This window comes from Gadus morhua, chromosome 3 (assembly GCF_902167405.1).
Source record: "Gadus morhua chromosome 3, gadMor3.0, whole genome shotgun sequence".
Classification (NCBI taxonomy): Eukaryota; Metazoa; Chordata; class Actinopteri; order Gadiformes; family Gadidae; genus Gadus; species Gadus morhua.
The window spans coordinates 11,833,890-11,855,173 of NC_044050.1; the positions used below are offsets into that span (position 1 = coordinate 11,833,890).

Sequence of the window (21,284 nt, forward strand, 5' to 3'; positions counted from 1 at the left end):
CGCCGCCAGTTTATTTCAGTTTATTCGAAACACACAAATAACGAATGGAAAAAACAACAAATAAATAATGTGGCATGTTGGATTAGTCAATTATAAAGGAAGATGTATCATATACATATACATATATACATATATATATATATATATATATATATATATATATATATATATATATATATATATATATATATATATATATATATATATATATATATATATATATATATATATATATACATACACATATACATATATATATATATATATATATATATATACATACACATATACATATATAGATATATATATATATATATACACATATACATATACATATATATATATATACATATATATATATATATATATATATATATATATATATATATATATATATATATATATATATATATATATATATATATATATATATATATATATATATATATATAATAAAAAATCCCTGATCGGAATTGAAAACTCAGTGATCATGACTTGTTTGACTTTATATATTTTATATATAAATATGTTATATATACATGTAATATATGTTATATAAACACATATAAATATGTGTTATATATATAAATTGTGTGTGGTTGCATCTAGGGTTCATCATCTGGTTCATCGCAAAGGAGTCTTTGGCGTTGCTAGGACGACCGGAGCGGTGACCTTAGCCACGTGACAGCCCTCTCCTTCCGGCTGGTGTGTTTTTTTGGGCCAGCTCGTACGCTGCTGTTGTGTCTGCAGCCACAGACAGGAGACTAGTGAAAGTAGTCGACCCTCGCAGTGGGAACTACTTGTTTAGACAGAGTGGTATAGCAGTCGGGCATGAAAGATGGAGCTCTCGGCGGTGGGTGATCGCGTTTTCGCCGCGGAATCCATCCTCAAGCGCCGCGTCCGCAAGGTAAAGAGAGCCGCCGTCCCGCCTGTTTTGATCGTGTATCCAGATGTTGCAGGAGAGGGGTCTGCTCAACACAGCTCCACTATGCACACCCGGGGCTTACTTAAACCAGATTGTATATTATATAGGCCTTGCTTACAGGATGGGCTAAAAGCTAACCGGTTAGCCTCAAAGTGGTGGATTGTGTATTACGTGATGGATGATCGATAACGGTCGTAACAAACACGAGTGGGCTGACGTGTGGGATACCAGCGTGTGAACCTGAGGCTGCTAATTCACTTGTGTCGATAACGAATCATCAAAGGGAGTCGTGTTACTTAAAGCACTTTTCCTCCCCCGGTTACATATTTGTACTATTTGTGAAGATCTCAAAAAGGGGCTGTTGGTGAGATTAGATTGTGTAAATATACGCAAATAAACCAAATAACACGTGTGTGTTTGTCAGGCTGAGGTTACTGTTGATACTAATCTGTATGAAAAACAGTAAGAGGAAAGGTTAAAGCTACTTCCGATAGGTTATGATATGAAATATTAAGGGGTGGTGGTTGTTTTCCGAACTGATCATCATGGCTATTTGGACTAAACTATTATCTCACAATTAAACCTTCATACTGGGAAAAATGGGGAAATTCCAGCAATCACATAAAGTAATAGCTGTTTCATTATGTGCATGTTACTGACGTTGCGAGTCAACTTCTTGGTACTGGGCATTGTTGCTACACAGCAAGTAGCCTACTAAGCGGAGTACTACGTCAGGGGGGTTATATTATGGCCCAGGCAGAGCAATAAAAATAGCAACACAAAGAGGGGCCAAGCGTGGAGGGGACAAAACCACACATAGTAAGACGAGAACAAAATGCAGGGCCCGACTTTATTTGCAAGCGAATCGCAGCTACAACCAACCGGTCACTACTAAGCTTTTGACATAGAAAATAAAAACTATTATTTTGCGTTGGTTTATAAAAATTTATAAACGATATAGGATTTATTATTTTGAGATTGTGATTTTTTTCTAGCTCAGAACAGGCTGAACGCTCCAGCCTCAGGCCAGTGCAGTGTATGGATTTTGTTATGCCAAATCTGTGGATTGAAAAAGTGCACGCACAAATGATCTGTCCTTATACCGAGCATTGGAAGGTCATATGACAGCGCGGTAAAAGTAATTTAGATGATGAAATCTGAGTAAGTGTGAAGAAAACATTGCTTCTTTTGTCTTAAACAATTTATATTTATTCCATATAAATATATAAATGCAATCATAAATCAATCATAAATGCGTTTTTTCTTTTTTACAGGGTAGTCTTGAATATCTTGTGAAATGGAAAGGCTGGGCGCTAAAGTAAGTGAAACTTTTAATAGTAACTTGACACATTTGTGCCGTTTCTTTTTAATGTATTTTTTATTATGATGTGCTAAGCGTTGATTTATGAGGATGTACAGTGTGCTCAAGTAGGATGTTTTGCCGCCACGGTTGGAATAGCGGGTAGCGGTTTGTTCTGAAAGTGATTCAACAGAGCTCTAACTCAATGTCTGTTGTGATTAGGCACAGTACCTGGGAGCCAGAAGAGAACATTCTGGATGACCGCCTGCTCCTGGGCTTTGAGCAGAAGTAAGTGTTTCTCCAAAGTTGTAAACAAAAAAATCACCCCATGAAGGTGTGGACGACTGGGATTTGAAACTTAAGTTCATATGATGTGTAACTATATTATTCTCCTAAAAAATGTAACATCTTCAAAGGGATGTGAGTTCTGGCCGGATAGTCTAGTGATTAGGGTGTTTGACTCTTAATCTGAAAGCTTCTGGGTCTAAACCCCAAAGTCTGAACCTTACTTGTAGGCGTCCATGAGGAAGACGCCAAAACTCCTACCTGCTCAGGAATGACCGATCTAAAATCACGGCAGTGCTTTTGAGAGTGACTAGTCGTCATCATAATTTCCATTGTGTCAGTTACGTTTTAAAAACACACTTTGGAAAATCCTCCAAGGACTTAAACAAACTTCCTTCGTTAGTTTGTTTGTTCAGTGACTATTTCAAAGGTATATTTCTCTATTTCCCATTCCTTAAATGATGCCTTAAATGAATCCAAGACATGATGAATGTCAAAACATTAACCATGTCTTAGTGATACAGAGATCTTTGTTACCCTGCTCCTCCTCTCTCTCGCAATCAATGTGGTTAGATCGAACCAGCCATCGCCACACACACCCAGTGAGAGGTCTCATGCATGAAAACATGGAGCCCCAGTGCGACGTATCATTATCTGCAAACCGTACAATAAACGGTCTGCAGATATCGTTATCTGCAAAGTACAATGAACCGGCTCTCAACACCACCGCCCTTCGTTCTTGTATTCGGAGGTTCCCAGTAAAAGTCACCTAGGTGGAGTGTAGCATTAGACATGGGTCATGTTCTTATTAATATTTCTTTGTATTGTAGCTTTTTAAGCAGTTTTTCTTGTTTGAGCCATTTGATTGTTTTCACTTTTTGAGTACTTTATTGAATGCACCCATTGTATGTTGCTTGGGACAAAAGCAGCAGCTTGATAAATGTGAAGTAATTGAATGTCTCTGGTCACGGTCTCCTTTCGGTCTCTCTCACCCTCTCCTCTCTGACCCTTTCCTCTCCTCCCTCTGTTTTCTCTGTTTCTTGTTCTCCATCTTTGTTTGTGTCTCTCCAAAACTCTTCCGGATCAATTCAAGCTTTTTTTTTTTAAGAAAAAACACATTTACATTTTTTTGTTTGTTGTTTAGGGAGCGTGAAAGAGAAATGCACGGGCCAAAGAAACGAGGGCCGAAACCCAAAAGTCCTGGCATGAAGGTACTCTTTTTATCTGGTTCTAATGATCAAATCCAAGCCAACCACACAGCCCTGTCAACATCAAACACACGTGACGCAATTTTGTTTGGCTCAAATTGGTGCCAGCCATACAAACTAGAATGAATAACATTCCCTGGCACCAATTTTCGTCAGAATTTGAATCGCATATGTTTGGCGAAATCTCTAATTCTCATCGATGGTTCACCTAAGGCTCACGCTGTTCTGAGTAACCATGCATGCTGAATCAGCCCTGCTTCTTCTTCACGTCCCTAAGCTGTGCACACGCATTGTTCTGCAGGCTCGTACTCTAAAAGGGGAGACAAGCAGTGGGGACGCCAACCAACGTAAGAGCACCCGCCGCGCCTCTCCAGGGGACCCCGCCCTAAGCCCTCCTCCACCTCCGTCCGCTGCTGCTGCCACCTCCTCTTCCTCCGCCTCCGCCACCTCTGTGACCCCCGCCGCCAAGAACTCCTCCCTGGCCTCCACCCACAAGCTGAAGAAAGACATTCACCGCTGCCACCGCATGTCCAGGCGCCCCCTGCCCCGCGCCCTCGCCGCCTCCTCCGGGCCCGGCCCCGGGGGCTTCCCCTCGCGCCCCCACGCCTCCCCCTTCTCCGAGACGGTGCGCATCCTGAACCGCCGGGTCAAGCCCCGGGAGGTGAAGCGCGGCCGCATCATCGTCAACCTGAAGGTCATCGACAAGCCCGGCCGGGGGTCCGCGGCCGGCGGCAGGGGGGCCCCGGCCGGCCGGCAGAACCTCCCGTCCCGCAACCGCATCATCGGGAAGAGGCACGGCGAGGCGGCGCCCTACCGGCCCTTCCAGCCCCCGCTGAAGATGCTGGGCTTCCCCATGTACGGGAAGCCCTTCGGCCTGCAGTGCGGAGGGCCCCGGCCCTTCCACCCGCTCACGGGCGGCCCCATCCCCGAGAGCGCCGCCCAGGGTCAGCCCGGCCCGGCGTCGGGCCCCCCCTCCGGCGCCCCTCAGGCCCCGGCCTGCTCCCAGCCCCGGCCCAGCCGGCCCGCGACGGAGGCCCCCGAGAGCCGGACCACCCAGCCGTCGACGCCGAGCCTGGCGGCCGCCACGTCCCCCTCCTCCTCCCTCCCCGACGACGCGGCGCCCTCTGCTGCGTCCGGCCGGCAGGCCAACCCCCCCCCGCCGGCCGCCCCCGCCGAGCCCTCCCGAGTGCCCGCCGAGGGGGACCCCGATTGGCGCCCCGACACGGGGCCCAGCTGCAAGGGCGTGGTCGTCACCGACGTCACCACCAACCTGGTCACCGTCACCATCAAGGAGTTCCCCTCCCCCGCCTCCTGCCCCCCCTCCCCCTCCTCCGCCGGCACCGAAGCTGGCTCCGCCCCTTCTGCCGCCGCTGTTGAGCCCGCCCCTCCCAAGCCATAGGAAGGTCAAAGGTTAGGAAGCCAGTTGTCCATGACAACAGAATGATTCTCGCCAATGTTGCCACTTTGCTTCCCCAGTGTTCCCCTCCCTCCTTTAAAGGATTGTACCGGTGTAAGTGTGACTATTATTGGACGTACCAGCCTGTCTTAAACAAGTTGAGTTGACATAGCTGTGGAGATGAGTGTATTGTTAAGGTGGCTCTAGTCCTCCCTTAGGAAGCGGTCAACATGGCCCTCCATGCTTCATTGAAACAGCTAATGCTATTGGTTTGTGGGGAAAACTTCCCCACTAATCCTTCCGTTCTTAGGAGTTAAAGTTTGCCTGTGATATTGGTTAAGCCACTCTAATGCAAGAGATTGAAAACCGCACGGCTTATTGAATTATTTGCCTCTGCTCATGGTTTACTGTACGCCACTGTCCGTAAAACCTCTTAGTCTCTGATTGGATGCTGAAAGTCCAATCAGCCTCAGCCATGCGGGTTCCTCACTGATGGCAGTGAGCAGAGCTGGTTACAGGACTGAACCATACTCTATACAGAGCTCACAAACCACCATTAAGACTAGGAGATGTTCCAATAATGGCACAAATACACCGATATCCTCCTTTTTCAATTTGTTGCTGTATTTGTGTGATGAATAATGTAATTTTAACGCCACCCAGCCATTGACTAGTAATAATAATAATGATGATGTAATAATGGTAATAATAATGGCATCATATTTTTGAAATAGAGGTATTGAAGATGCAGCCTGTGCCCCTTGAATGGCCATATTTTGTTCACTTGCACATTAGTGACTTTGTATAGACTGGTCCCCCGACTGGGAAGCAGCTTTCTACTCAGTTCCTTTAGGCTTGCTGCACATCCCGTGTTTGGTGTCATAGCGTCGTAGTAAAACACCCACAAACTAGGACAGTGGGCGAACTATTACCAAGCACACTTAGTGTACATGAAAGAAACTAAATGCCAATTTGATACATGCACTGCCCCACAAAGGGGTGTGTTGAGCACCTTTCGGTGTCATGCCATTTCGTTGCCCATCCCTGAATTTCGCTGGTTGCCCGACCTGCTGTTAGTTTGACAGGGGATAGGATCTTTGCACAGTTAAGAGTCCAAGCCATCGCATCCACATTTTGCGAGGTAAACGCAGCAACAGAATGCTTAAAAAAGCTACCAATGTCCTTCACCCTACTCCCAAGGCCTTTCCCCCGCCCCTCATAAATGCACAGCTAATAAGAATTTGCGTTTATATGCACGCACATCGCACAGCCTTCGAACAGAGAATTCGTAAAATCACAAAAATCCATAGATTTCCAACTGATGGCCGATTTTACTGTGTGGCCCCACTGACATTGGTTTCTCTTCTTCGAGTCCTCCACCGTTCTGTAATGTCCGCCATGACGCTAAACTGGCGAGCAGTCTGTGATTCTTTTTAATTTGCCGCATTTTAGCTGTGTGACTTCTCAGATGATATGGCAAGAAGGTTAAGGAGAGGTTAGGTTGTTGGTCGCGGTTACCCTCGCCCAGCCTACCTGTCAGAACGGCTCCATAAACCCAGCTTCTTAATACCTGAAGCTTTACATCCTGGTCGCTGCTTTTCACAACTTGTATAACAACAATAACGGGACCCAGACAAACCATGACTCCATAAGGTTTAGTGGAGTCCGAAGCTCCTGGAATATCCCTTCCCTGGTCTGCTGTCTAACAGTAGTTTCTGCTGTTAGCTCCTCTTTGCTATTAGATTTCGCTGGTCAGTCGTTTATTGAAATCGTTTTTTCTACCCTAGTTTACAGTTGATAGGTATTATGGCCTTTTTACAGTGTGTCTATAGCTTGTTTGTCAAACACACCAAGGCAGCTTTTACTCTAGTTCGTGAATGAAGGAAGGATGGAAGCATCTCTTTCACCCAGCTCCCCGTGGCACAGCTGTGTTGATTGGACTGGCCACCCAGTGATGTCGTGGGAAGGATTGAGATACATTTTGTGGCAGGGGAACACTTTGATCTGAGTCGAGATAGGTTATTTGGAGCTCTATCAGCAGTACCGATAGAGCAGACCCATTAGACTGAGACCACCCCCATCCTCCTCCCCTTCCCGGGCTGGGTTGATGGGTCTGGGGGGAGCCTGCATCCGTCCGGGCTCGGTTTACACTCATGTATTTTTGCTGCTGTTCGACCTTACAGAGGTTATGCAACGAAACGACTCGTTCAAAATCATTAGGCCCGGATTATGTGGGACAAAGAACGTTTTGACCTTTCACTGTTTCAGCCTTTTATTATGGTAATGGGCATGACAGTACTGGTCATTATAAACAATTATAATCATAACCTGGCTGTAAAAGGTTGATTTGAGATGGAGCAAATTTAATTAAGTCAATAACATTTATGAAGGAACATTTGTAGAATCTGATTAATAAAAAAAAAAAGATTGTATAATTGTCTAATTGTAGGTGGAAATTACGTCGTAACGTAAACTTTGTTGGAGGATTTCCCGCCCTGAGGTCGTGGGGGAAACTAGTGTAGTTGATTGGGCAGGATCGGCCATTTCTTGAGTGCATTGTTGACTTTGCAGTCTGCACTTCAACTAATAGATTTGCCCGTTTAAATCAGCAACGTAATTAATAAACGAGCGAGGGATGAATCGGCTCAAACATAGCTTGTGAAGGCAAAATATTAGCATGGTTGAATAGACCTTACATTGAATAAGCTCTTTTAGGAAGTATAGTCCGGGGAACCAGATTTCCCTTGCCATGGTTTGTTCTGGCCCCCATTGACTGATGCTAGGGTTACTCTAAGAGTACCCCCTTAGAACCTGCCTGGTCTCCCCCAGAAACCACATCTTCCACCTCACTTTTTCAATAGCGGATCCAGTGTTATATTGCTGAAATGTATAATAAATAGCAACAAAGGTACAATTCTGGAGTTCCATGTTGGCTATTGCAATCGCTCTTACTACTTGAAGGCACTGCATTGAATCTGTAAACTTCTGATTACATGGGTCAATTTTTCACCCTCTCCCCGTGCTGCCCCATGTACCAAGGGTACTCCTCACCTGGCAGTCTGTCTGGTGTAACTGTCTCCAGTATTTAAAACACACTTGCCTTACCGCTGCTCTGTTGAACCAAACTGCACTCCACAAGGCAGCGCTGCCTCGTCTCAGTGACGTGCGTTACCCCTCCCCGGACCCAGACGGCGGACGCTGCTCTGCTCATGTAGATCTCCTCCCAGCAGAAGCCAGCCAAATGCCCGCCTCATTTCCTGTCATGTGACGTAGATGGTTCTCTGTCGTGTCTTCTCAGTGCCCTGCTCTAGGACACGTTCAAAGTGTTTATCCCAAACTACAAAAATCCACCCGGAATCAATAACACCGTATTTTACGCTATGTTTATGCCTTGCAAATCGTTTGCAAGCATTTGGTAGAGCAGGAGTTCATGAGGGGCAGGATTATTCTTTATTGATTTGACTACCAATCTTCTTACCTTTTAGCAAGAATTGATTACCCATTGGAAGTCCTGGCTTGGCAGACTGGTTCTTTTGGGTAGTGTCTGTCTCCTGCTGCTGCAAATGTAAGCGATTAATTTTATACAATAAGAAACCCAACAGCACTGTGCTTCTGGTGTTATGTTTGTATTTTGGGATAAAACTTTGAATGTCTTGTATTGTGAACGTATAAACGGTGGCTAGAAGAGTCGGTTGGTAGTTGTGTGGAGCGTGGTGCTATTCTGACAGAGTTTCAACAACAATAATAATCAAATCTGGGGTAGCACAACCAATCTTTCTACCAAATAGGGCTCTTGGTTTTTATTTAGTGTTTATATCTTGCCTTTTGTTTCTCTTCTATGAAATGTTTTCATGTAAACGTGTGTTGTGATTTGAAGTGCTGTATGAGGCACTCAATTTGGGGGTTTACCGAAGGATTTGGTAATATGCTTTAGTTTAAACAAATAATGACCTTACTTGTGTATTTGAAACTTGTTTTCTCTCCCTCGTACTGTATTTGAATTATTATTTTTAATAAATGTTATCAATATTATGCTTTCTGTTTAATTGCCATTTAATGAAATGGTCGACTATGGTTTGACAGGAAGGGAATTGCTGACTAATGAATTAAACTGTCAAAACTGCAGTTTTTGTTTTGTAAATGCTGAGTTGAAATGTCTTTTTGTAATTGTATTGCTAGTACTGACGATTATGATGACATTGTAATGTATCTGAACTTCTGAAGCATGTTTTTGGTAACCTTATTGTACAGGTTATGTATTCAATGTCATGTTATCTGTTACTGTTGTTGCTTTCGTGCATTAATTGTACAAGGCTTTTCATTAAAAGCTTATTTCACTTGTTTTGTGTTGATTTATACTTAAAGTTAGACAACCTATTATGTATCAAGATTATATCACAAAAATCTTCACAGATTTGACCGATACAATCCTCGAGTAAGTCAACAAAAGATTAATTCAACTCCCAACGTCTTACAACTTGTCTTATGCTTCCATCCTGACCTAATAGTTTTGAGGGCAACGTTGTTGTAGTTCTCTAGTTATCCACTTGGGGGCGACATGTGACCAGTTGGTTGATTCATATATAATGAATTCATTAAATAAAAGGATATGGTCAACTTGGTTCAATACGCCGCTAAAAAGCAGGTTCTCTATATATATATATAGAGAGGGAGAGAAGGAGAAGGGGAGAGAAGGAGAGGGTGAGAGGGAGAGAAGGAGAGGGTGAGAGGGAGAGAAGGAGAGGGTGAGAGGGAGAGAAGGAGGGGGAGAGAGGGAGGGAGGGAGAGAAGGAGGGGGAGAGAGAGAGAGAGAACCTGCATTATAGCGGCGTATTGAACCAAGTTGACCATATCCTTTAATTTAATGAATTCATCATTAAATATAAATCAACCAACTGGTCACATGTAGTTTTATTTGTACATCAAAATTAGTATGAATGTTTTAAAGAGGATTAAGACGGTAATGTTTGAATACTGAAAGGCTTAGAGTGATGGGATAATACTACCGACCCACATCTGTGTGTGTGTGTGCGTGTGTTTGTTAGTGTATATGAGTGTGTTAAAATGAGGGAGTGAAAGCGATTGCCAGCAATGGATTGGTTCGCTGCAGAGATATAAATAAAATATGAGGCTTGCTGTGCAGAAAATAAATAAATAGATCAAGTCCCAAGGTCTGGAACCATTCTTGCATGTACATAAGTGCATGTGATGGCGTTCCACAGAGAGACAGAGTAAGCACATTGACTGTTCATCTCTGTCCATGTCAGCAGACCGTTTAGCTGGGTGTGGTCAAATCCTCAGCTCTATTGATTATATGCTGCATTCAGGCAGAGCCTCTTATCACGACAACCACGGTCAAGATGGGACTGCATGTCAACCATCAGCCTGTAGGGGTTATGGGTAGCCTTTTCCTTTAAGACGCCCACAGGTAAACTGCAGGCTTTGGGGATCGAACCCTGACCCTTCTGTCTGATTGAGTATGACCCCCTTACCCCTATCCTACTATGACACTGGTTCCGGAAAATGATAGGTGACATAAGGCCTGAGGGAGAAACAGAGAGAAGCAGGAAAGTATCAAGGATTCGATAATTGCTTGTAATTGCTTCGGAATAAAGGATTTTGCTTTAAGCCAAAACACAAGGACATCCTTTTCTCCCTCATTCTCCAGGTTCATTGATTCTTGCCGCATAGAATGTGATGGAACTCAAACAAACGGCCGTCTTACTCATCAGCGGGGGAACACTGTATTATCCTTAGAGCCCAAAGATAATGGCTGAGCTCTATCCAATTTAACTTGAACCAACAACGTCCTCCATGGGCTGTTATTAGTTCCATCGGCTGTCAATGGCAGAGCAGAAGTTAGTCAATACCGTTCCTGATGAACAAAGATAACCTCCGCAGCCTGCAGACACCTCTACCAAAGTGCTTTGCTGTCTGGGTAGTGCTTGGATGGATGGTTATCCTACTTCTTATTATAAAGGGAAGCAGAGGAAAAATGCAATTATTTTAGCTATTTTGTTATGAAAATTGTAATTATTCCAACTGTGGAATCTTGATCCCGGCATTACTTAAATTATAGAATACATAAAATATATCACAATTTTATAAAGAGTGCTTTCAAAACGTTTGAACTTGTTATTAGGTCATCAATGCATAAAACACACTCACATCACTCACATGAACACACGCTCAAATGCAAGTACGCACAGGCAAACACACACTCACACTCACACACGCAAACCAGAAGGATCCTCTGTTTGTTATGGTTCCATCGACCGAGTGACGCATGCCCACATCCTCTTTCGCTCAGCATCCCCCGCCTCCTTCCAGATCCCCATAGTAACGCACTGGAGGAGAGGAGCTTAGTAACGAGGAGAGGGACCCGCCGTGGATATGTCGAGCTGCGCCCGGGCTGACTGAGACAAGTGGTGGTTTAGGCTGCATTCTACACCGGAACGACGCAAGGTTACATCGTTCCTGGTATCTGCGGACGCTGAATTACTCGTGCACGTGAGTGTATTTAATTAAAAAACAAACTAGCCAAACCCTTCTCAGACGTAGTAATCAGTGTATTGGGCGACCGGTCAAGCTGGCGATAACATCTTCAAATATACCAATGGCGATCGCTTATCGATCCAGCAAAAATGTATGTTGCATTTCCATCCAGTATGGTAAGGCATGCGTGTGTGTGTTTTTCCTCTAACTTTGAGTGGTGGTGTTTTTAGATTACAGCCACCTTTTTGAATCCGTCTCCGGATCTTCTTCGCCGGCATGAAGTTCGTCGTGGTTCTCGTAGCTGCGGGCACGGTGGCCTTCCTCGGCGCGGTCATCTGCATCATCGCCAGCGTGTATCCTCGGAAGATCGTGGCTCCGGGTGTCGACAACGGCACCCTGGCGCCCGAGAGGTTTGACGCCCTCGCCCCGGGCGCCGTGGCTCATGCCGGGCCACTGGGCGCTCTCCAGGGTGGTGGTGGGTCATTCGACGGAGGAAACAGCCTGGGAGGAATCGGCTTCGACGTCCCCACTCTGAATGAGCTCGGCACAGGGGACGTGGCCGGAGTAGGGTCCGCCAAGACGTTTAGCTTCAATCGCTTGATCTGCACTCCGGTTCCGGTTGGAGAATGTAACCACAAGATCTTTCGGCAGCAGCAGCAGCCACAGGCGGACGACCCGTGGGCTGTGGACGAGGAATCGGTCAACCTCCGGACCACGGCGAAAGACCTCCGGCAGGTGGTGGGCCAGCAGAACGAACAGATCCTCATGGACAAGCAGACCATCCGCGAGCTTACCGGGAAACTGAACGAGTGCGAGAGCGACCTCGAGGACGACAAGAACGTGCCCGAGCGCAGCGTGGGACCGTGGAGCAGCAACCGCCGTTTCATGGCGGGAGATGACGTTAGCTCCTCGGCGGCGGCTCAGCTGCAGACGGCGCGGGCCGTTGAGGAGCTGGAGCGGGCCATCATGGATCTGAAGGACCGCATCGAGAAACTGGAGGTAGTGGCCTACTTATTTACAACTTCCTAACAATGACACGTGGATGTCCGGTCGGTGACAGCCAACCGTTTGTTGTCAAATAATTCGGTTCAGATATAGAATACACAAAATGATATTCAGTGCTGAATATGGCTAAATCGATACAAGCTTATGTTTACAACCCATCAATAATGTCTCTCGCGTGCGCAAGCAGTATTCGTCATATGACGAATATGAGAGTCGGCGGTGATTTGTCATTCCTCAGTCTTGGCATTATCTGCCGTTCCACTTCCCCCTTTATCTTAGTCAGCCCCCTGCATGTGTCATACATCTCTATGATGACGCTGATGCTCAGTGTTGTTCTCCACCCTCTCCTCTTCTGCCCCGCCCTCTCCATCACCTCCAACCTCTGCTCCAACCGCTCCATCTCCACCCCTCCACCTCCCACCTCCCACTATCCCACCACAATCTCACCTTTGTCCTCTCCTCCACCCCTCCATCCCTCCACCTCCTCTTCCACCTTCGCCCTGTCATCCTCAGCCCCCGCTGCCACCTAACCCCCCCCCCCCCCCCCCCCCCCCCCCCTCACCCTCTCCACCTCCACCCTCCCCACCTCCTCCTTCACCTACACAACCCCAGCACCCTCCCCACCTCCTCATTTGGCACCAGAAGAAGACATGAATAAAAGATGCTTTGAGCCGGAGAGGAGCGGCGGGGAGAGGGAGCAGGGGAGAGAGGGCGAGGGAGACAGGAAGGGGCGGGGGAAAACCCATAAAAATACAACATGAAAGAGTGGATGGACAGAGGGCTTAAGATACTGCATAACAAACACAGAAATAAAACCAATATATAATGCCATATTCACACTCACATGCTTGCACACACACAAACTGAAACGCACATTCAGACACTCGCCAATGCACGCACACACGCACATAGTAACCCACACCCACAAACACACACACACACACACACACTTATACTCAGGACATCTGCATCTTCATACTCAGAAAGTAATCAATATATTTCGATCATCTTGTAGACTAATCAGCACCACACACATCTCTGCCAATATACCAATAATAATCAATAAATGTAACTTTCTCTATCCTCACGTAGACTCATCAATAACACACCCGTTCCTGCCAATATTCCGATATATAAAAAAATATATTTATATAATCATGAATACAATACTAATGAAATGGTTAATTATTCTCTTTTCATTAATTGTTTCTTAATGTTACGTTGTTACATTTGATCATCCAACAAGTAGGCATTTATTTTTTTTCTACATTGCTGGCAGCTCTGGAAGCAGCGTTCACCCATGTCATAAATAATAATAATAATAATAAATGAAATTTATATAGCGCTTAATCTGGTATTCTAAGACGCTTAAATGACACCCTATAACCATCCTATATAATATCGTTCATTGTAGATCCTATATGTGACTTTCCTCTCATATTCCTGCTTCCTTTAGTGCTCTCCCTAGCCCGGGGGGGGTCGCCTTGTGGATGGCCTCCAGGCTAACTCTCTCCCTCTTGTGCCTCAGGCAGAGATCGGCCCGGCTGCGTTGAACCTCACCGACACATCCGCCAGCACCACCAGTAGCAGCGGCGCTAGCAACACCGGCAGTTCTAGCAACAGCGGCGGCAATAGCAACAGCGGTAGCGTCACCGTCAGCCGGACGACCGCCCCCCCGGCCGCGCCCGGGGCCTCCGGCCCGGGGGCCCCCGGTTTTGGAGGGCGCCGCCCCGCGGCCCGACCCGCGCCCCAGGGCGGGAGCTCCGGGCGGGGGGGCAAGGGCCCCTGGAAGGTGGGCGACCTGGAGGGGGAGCTGGAGAGGAAGATCAAGCTGCTGGAGAAGGAGCGTCAGACCATGAGGAAGGAGAGCCAGGGCCACCGGGACAACATCGACAAGGGCCTGGAGACCGTGGACCACCGCCTGGCCGAGCTAGAGCACAGTGAGTCCTTGTCGGCTGCCGGTGGGTGAGCAGGGCCGCGATCCACTGGCCTTTCATAAGAACAATGTGGTCGTCCCCCCTCCCCGGGTGCTGCCCCTGCTTAATCTGATACATAAACTTAAATATGGTAGCTTGGTGGAGTATAAATTCTCAGCAGCACCGATTTGCAGGCTGGCTTTGTGTTATCCTGGGCCACCCCTACTAATGTTCGGGGAGTTTTGGGGAAGGGGAGGAGGGTAGAGGTTGTAAGTGTGTAGCCTATTAGCTTTGAATAGCTTGTATTGTATTAGCTTGTGCATATTAAGTTCAACTGGTATTTTGGCAACTGGAGGGTTGCCATCTTGATCCCCTGGCCATGCTTTATGACAGACGCTGAAGCCCAAATTGCTACTGATGACCTGGTTCATTTCAATCTTCATAATTGGAGCAAAATGGAGCAAAGATAATCATGGGGACTTTCCTTTTTGTATTCATATTCATTTTAATATATTCTACTTAAAGCTAGGGCAACCTTTTCTTTCATATTTGTTAACATACTCTGTCAACAAAAGCATTTGATTGACAGATTTTGTCAATGAATAAATTAAATGCTCCCAGTAAAATTGGAAACATCTATTATATTTGGCTGTTGCAGCCTCAAATTGCTAAAGTTACTTGTTTTGGGGAAGTGACCTTGCAGGCATGCCTTGAGGGAGGGGTGGTCTTTTCGTTTCGATACTTTCAAAGTCAAGCTTGCCCTGTTTGGTTTCTCCATATTGCCTTTCCTATCTGTAACCATCCAAAATTGGTTGGTAGGTTGGTAGGTAGGTAGGTAGGTAGGTTTTTGAACAGAAATGTTGACGAAGAAAATATAGAATTGGAGTAAAAAGAATAAAGAACTTTACCCCTTTCGTACATTCAAATCTGCGCAGGCCCTCAGGTAATGGAGACTGAGCCACCTCGCTACAGATCGATTCAGCTCATCCTTATGCAGGGAGGAAATGCCTGTAAGGAAGGAATCCAGCTTTCGTTTGCAGGATAATTTCATGCGTGGGACCTTGACGCTGGATCGAAATACCCATATGGTTTGCAGGGGCTCTCACAACCTTCAGATAGCTTCTTTGGCTCTCTTGCAATTACCTTTCCCAGCGTTGTCATTTCAAAACACACCTGTGGAGGTTCCTTGTGTCCAGGACCTGCCAAATAGTTTTTGCAGTAAAATGAGCACAACATTATCATTGCCATGTCAAAATGTGTTCGTATTGTGGATGAGATGAAGATTTGCTGCAGCAGCATTGATGAGATGTTACCATATTGTTTGGACTATAATAAGCTTATATTTATGTGCTGTTTTTCAGACATGATTATTTTTATCTGGTGTTTTTCTTGCTGCATTCCTTACAGATTCCAATGTTGAATTTGTTGTTAGGGTTGTTCTCGACCTGTAAGTTTGAACAAAGCATTGAAAGTGTCAAAGGCCAAATTAATAAATGAATAAGGGTAAATCTGTTTTAAGCGCTGGGTAGCTTTATGTGGGTGTTTTTCATCTTTCATCTTCTGTTTCTGTTTTTCTTATCTAACCCAATTCTTTTTACTTTCTCTCTCACTCTATCTTGCTCTCGCTCCCTTGTTCCCTCCATCTCTCTCTCTCTCTCTCTCTCTCTCTCTCCCCCCCTCTCTCTCTCTCTCTCTCTCTCTCTCTCTCTCCCCCCCTCTCTCTCTCCCCCCCTCTCTCTCTCTCTCTCCCTCTCTCTCTCTCCCTCTCTCTCCCTCTCTCTCTCTCTCTCTCTCTCTCTCTCTCTCTCTCTCTCTCTCTCTCTCTCTCTCTCTCTCTCTCTCTCTCTCTCTCTCTCTCTCCCTCTATCTCTTTCTCTGAATCTTGTCCCCAGCGATGACAGAGCTCTCCTTCCCCGACGGCTTTGTGATCTCCTTCCCTATACGGACCAACCAGATGTACGGCATGGTGAGGAAGGAGATGCCCGAGATGTACGCCTTCACCGCCTGCCTGTGGCTGAAGCCCAAGGAGGGTGGCATCGGGACCCCCTTCTCCTACTCAGTCCCTGGGCAACCCAACGAGCTGGTCCTGCTGCAGGGGGTCCACAACCCTGTGGAGCTGCTCATCAACGACAAGGTAACATATATCTGGCTGGCTGACCGGCTGGCTCACTGATTGGTTGGTTGACAGACTGAATCATTGACTGACGGTCTCACCGGCTGACTGACTGGACGTCTGAGAGTCTGATTGACTGGCTGACTCACGGCTGACACACATTACACATTGCATGGAAGCTGGCCATGTTGAAGGGAAACCTAATCACAGCCAGTCTATTGAGTTTCCCCACTAGAGGACTAACGTTGTTCAACTGTCTGCCCCTAGGTGGCGCAGCTGCCCCTGTCTCTGCTGCAGAATGAGTGGCAGCACGTCTGTGTGAGCTGGACGCTCCGGGACGGGGTGTGGAAGGCCTTCCAGGGCGGCAAGATGAAGGGCAGGGGAGAGGGGCTGGCCGCCTGGCACCCCATCAAGCCCGGGGGGGTACTCATCCTGGGGCAGGAGCAGGTCAGACCACTGGCTGCATGGATGGATGAGATGGATGGATGGATGGATGGATGGATGGATGGATGGATGGATGGATGGAGAGATAATGGTTGGATGGACGGATGGATGGATGTATGGATGTATGGATGTATGGATGGATCGATGGATGGATGGATGGATGGATGGATGGATGGATGGAGAGATAATGGTTGGATGGATGAGATGGGGAGGAGATGGATGGATGGTGGTTGGATGGATGGGATGGATGGAGCAGTGGATGGATGATAGATGAATATGTTGGGTGGCTGGGTAGGTGGATGATTGGAGGAAAGAAGGATGAGGGGTTGATAGATTGAGAGATGGATGGATGGGTGGATGTGGAGATGATGTCAATAAAGAACAACATGGGGAACATAAAAGGGCCAACGCCAAACGGCATTGAACCAAACAGGCCTATCATTGACGTCCTCCTTATCGTTTTCCCGCTCTTTGCCCAACCCAAGGACACCCTGGGTGGACGGTTCGACGCCTCCCAGGCGCTGGTGGGGGAGCTGTCCCAGTTCAACCTGTGGGACCGGGTGCTGAAGCCAGCGGAGGTGGCCGCCCTGGCCGACTGCAGCTCCCCCGTCCTGGGCAACATCGCCCCCTGGACCGACCTGGACGTGGACGTCTACGGTGGGGCGATCAAGGAGTCCCTGGACCCCTGCCACGCCGCCCAGAGGACCAACCCCAAGGGACACAAACAGTGAGGGGAGACGGAGGGGGGAGACGTCCAGAGGAGGGGAAGGGGGTGAGGGAGAGATGGGAGAGCTGGAGACATTGGGGCAGATGATTGTAGTGAGCTTAAAGAGGGGCATGAGGTGTAGGTGGTTTTTATGGGGTTTGGGAAACGGGTGGTGGAAGATTCAGCGGTCCCTCTAAACTAACTCAACTGATTCATTAAGATAATTTATGTTGACATATTTTATCTGAATACACGTTTGTGTTCGACGAGTAACAAGTTGGAAGGGTTGAAATATAACCATGTAATCGAACACCTATCTTAGGCTATAACCTTGTCCTTCATCTAGGATCCTGTCTCAAACAAAGGCATACTAATTTAATTAGGATCAGACAATAAACTTAATGTAGATTGCTTATATCACTTGAAGTGGAGTTTGTCGACTTTGCGAGCCAAGATGGCAGAATGTCGAAAGTCTATTGAATCCATCCCTCTTAGTTTTATTGATTTTCCGATACCTTTGGTGAGGAAAGGTCACCCAAAGTGTGAAGGATTTTGTTTTGTTTAGCTCTCACATCACACACAAGTGGTTCCTTGAGATTCAGTCACACCTCCTGGGTCACCTGAGGACAGGCAGCATGAACGTACGCGGTATTGATGCCAGAAGTGTATTATACGATTTGTATTTGTTATGCGTAATAGTTGGTCTGATTGTTTGGCATTTTTGTATTGTTTTTTTATTGGTTTGATTGTATTGGTTGACTGTAGGTTTTATCTGATAGTATTGGATCTGCCGTTATGGGTTTCACTGTTGTCTACTTTGTCAGGGTCGACATGTGCTTTGCCAACAGTTTTACCTGTGAGCTGTGGGTGAAATAGGTGTAAGCTGGTGACGGATGCCATAGAAGAGGTGTATTTACAAAAAATACTCTGGGCGATTTTGGAAACGCACCTGTGTTTCCAGACCGCCTCAGATCCAAAATGGACGTGAAGGAAATCTCATGAGGTCCAGACACCCTGGAGGGGACAAAATGCCCCAGAAATATGTTTTGGGGGATTTTTTGTAATGTTTTTTTTGTGCTTAGTTGCTTAAGTTTATGCTGAATTGTGAATTACATTCTGAGGTATCACCTCATCATAACTTTGCTATATTTATTCACTTTGATACTCAAAGATGAGCACTATGTTTGCTTGATATTGTTTATTTTTTACGTGTTGGGTGATGTTTGTGTGCTTCGATTTTTTTTATACACTGCGTGCAGCATTGATTTCTCAGTGCAGTGTCGTTGTTTATTTATGTATTTCATTTATACACGTTCTGTGGTTTAACGTATAACTGCTACAGTCTCTTTGTGCTGTTCCATGCCCTTGCTATAAAACATCTCATCCACATAATGCCCACTCTACTCTTTTTATCTCCACATTCCTCTACATTTGCCGTGCCTCTCAATTGGATCTGACAACATGTATCTTAGCCTCTGCACCGATGCCATTGCCTACCAAAGCACTCATGCTTTACCCCACCAAACTGTGACCATGTTTGGCTTCCCTTGGTTGGGTGCCCTGAGATCTAAACTCGGGTGAGATGTAACATGCACGAGCATGAATGTGCACCCTTCTGCGTGCATGAGCGTGGAGGGCCTGATAGATCTTTTATACTTCACGGCATACTGGAGAGAGCAGTAGACTTCCATCCTCCACACAGTCTGAGCACGACGGCTCCTTGGCCCTTTTATACACCCACTGGTGTTACATATTGAATAACAAATAAAGTGGGAAAAGAGTCTAGTGTAACATAACCGTGTATGTTCAACTCCCTCCTCACATGTAGGCCTACCTCACAGTTTCTGTCCCAACTGAGCAGTGACGCCTGTGTCTTCAAAGTGCCTGTTTGGGCACACATGCCCACAACCAAAATATTACCCATCATTGCTTCCTTTCACTCTGCCTCTCGTTTTCTTCACTCTTCTTCTTCGCTCACTTCACCTCATTCTGTCTCTCTCTCTCTTTCTCTCTCTGTCTCTCTCTTTCTGTCTCTCTGTCTCTGTCTCTGTCTCTGTCTCTCTCTCTCTCTCTCTCTCTCTCTCTCTCTCTCTCTCTCTCTCTCTCTCTCTCTCTCTCTCTCTCTCTCTCTCTCTCTCTCTCTCTCTCTGTCTCCCTCCCTCTGAAGTTTCTCTCACTGTCTCTTGTTTCCCTCTCTCTCTTTCTCTGTCTCTCGCTCTCTGACTACACCCACACTCTCTTGCTTTTGGTTATTTGATGTTAAAGACTGTGAGATCAGTATTGTGCTTGGCATTATGAACACGTCTATGGATCTACTGTGATATTGTTAATATGTGGACAAAGAAATAAAGTTATTATAATAATTCAAATATTATGGATGATGATATGATCCAAAACTACATCAGAGACTGTTCTCTATTATGCTATGCTGTAATATACTGTACTATAATATTCAATACTGTACTGATACAATGCAGTGTCTGTGTGTATGTGTGTGTATATATGTGTGTGTGTGTGTGTGTGTGTGTGTGTGTGTGTGTGTGTGTGTGTGTGTGTGTGTGTGTGTGTGTGTGTGTGTGTGTGTGTGTGTGTGTCTGTGTCTGTGTCTGTGTGGATGCTTGGTGAGTCCTTATGGTATTGTTTGTTCTGAGGGTTTTAATTTGGTATGTGTGTGTGGGGGGGGGGTGTTTGTGTGTGCCAGTTTCTGGGGGGTCAGTAAGCTATGGTAATGTAGGTCTGAGGGTTTGAAAATTGCACATTCGTGCGAGTGGGAAGGGTGTGTGTGTGTGTGGGGGGGGGGGGGGGGGGGGGGGTAAGTTATGGTAATGTAGATCTGAGGATGGGTAAATTGAAGCCCATTTCTCTCTGTCAGCTCTTGCCAACACAATTGGATTAAAGTGGAGCTATATGCTAAAAACAACAACACACAAACACACCCCGACACAACTGCCCACCAACACACACACAGAGAACCTCATTTAACTGTCGTCAGATGAGATTAGCTGGATCGGATGATTATTTGACTATGGGGGGAAATCACACATGTGTGTGAGTGTCTTTGCATGTGTGTATACGTTTGTCTGTGTTTGTGTATGTGTGTGTGTCTTATTCTGTGTGTTTGTGTGTGTAAGGTGAACTCAGTGCAGTTACTCATAAGAGATCTTAAAGGAGTAGGGATCCCTGAAATAAAGTAATCCATTACTCTCTGAGTAATGGATCACTTTCCCAATACAGGCCACACATAGGCTACTGTTTGACTGCTGATTCATGACTTCCGCCTCCACACACACCTGCAGACTCACACAAACAGACACACACCCACATGCACGCACTCTCAAAAATGCACTCATGCATGCATGCATAAACAAAAACACAGACACACACACGCATACACCCACACACACACACACACACACAGAATAAAGATAAACATACAGGAATATACATTTGGAAACACATTCAAACACATCCAGGAACATCCATTACACAAC

General features: G+C 46.1%; 1 protein-coding gene across 1 annotated transcript; it reads left to right on the forward strand.

Moving 5' to 3' along the window:
- The first annotated feature begins 672 nt into the window (after positions 1-672).
- On the forward strand, positions 673-20,162 carry cbx6a (chromobox homolog 6a). Its single transcript, XM_030351483.1, has 10 exons — positions 673-907; positions 2,200-2,243; positions 2,448-2,513; positions 3,655-3,721; positions 4,020-5,110; positions 11,858-12,608; positions 14,143-14,554; positions 16,423-16,664; positions 16,911-17,090; positions 17,573-20,162. Exons 1-10 carry the CDS (start codon positions 839-841, stop codon positions 17,816-17,818), a joined length of 3,168 nt encoding a protein of 1,055 aa, XP_030207343.1. The 5' UTR covers positions 673-838; the 3' UTR covers positions 17,819-20,162.
- The last annotated feature ends 1,122 nt before the right edge of the window (positions 20,163-21,284 follow it).

Coding starts and splice junctions, on each gene's coding strand:
- cbx6a (XM_030351483.1), top strand. CDS start 839: ATGGAGCTCTCGGCGGTGGGTGATCGCGTTTTCGCCGCGGAATCCATC. Junction 2,244..2,447: donor TGGAAAGGCTGGGCGCTAAA/GTAAGTGAAACT, acceptor TGTTGTGATTAG/GCACAGTACCTGGGAGCCAG. Junction 5,111..11,857: donor GTTGAGCCCGCCCCTCCCAA/GCCATAGGAAGG, acceptor GCCACCTTTTTG/AATCCGTCTCCGGATCTTCT.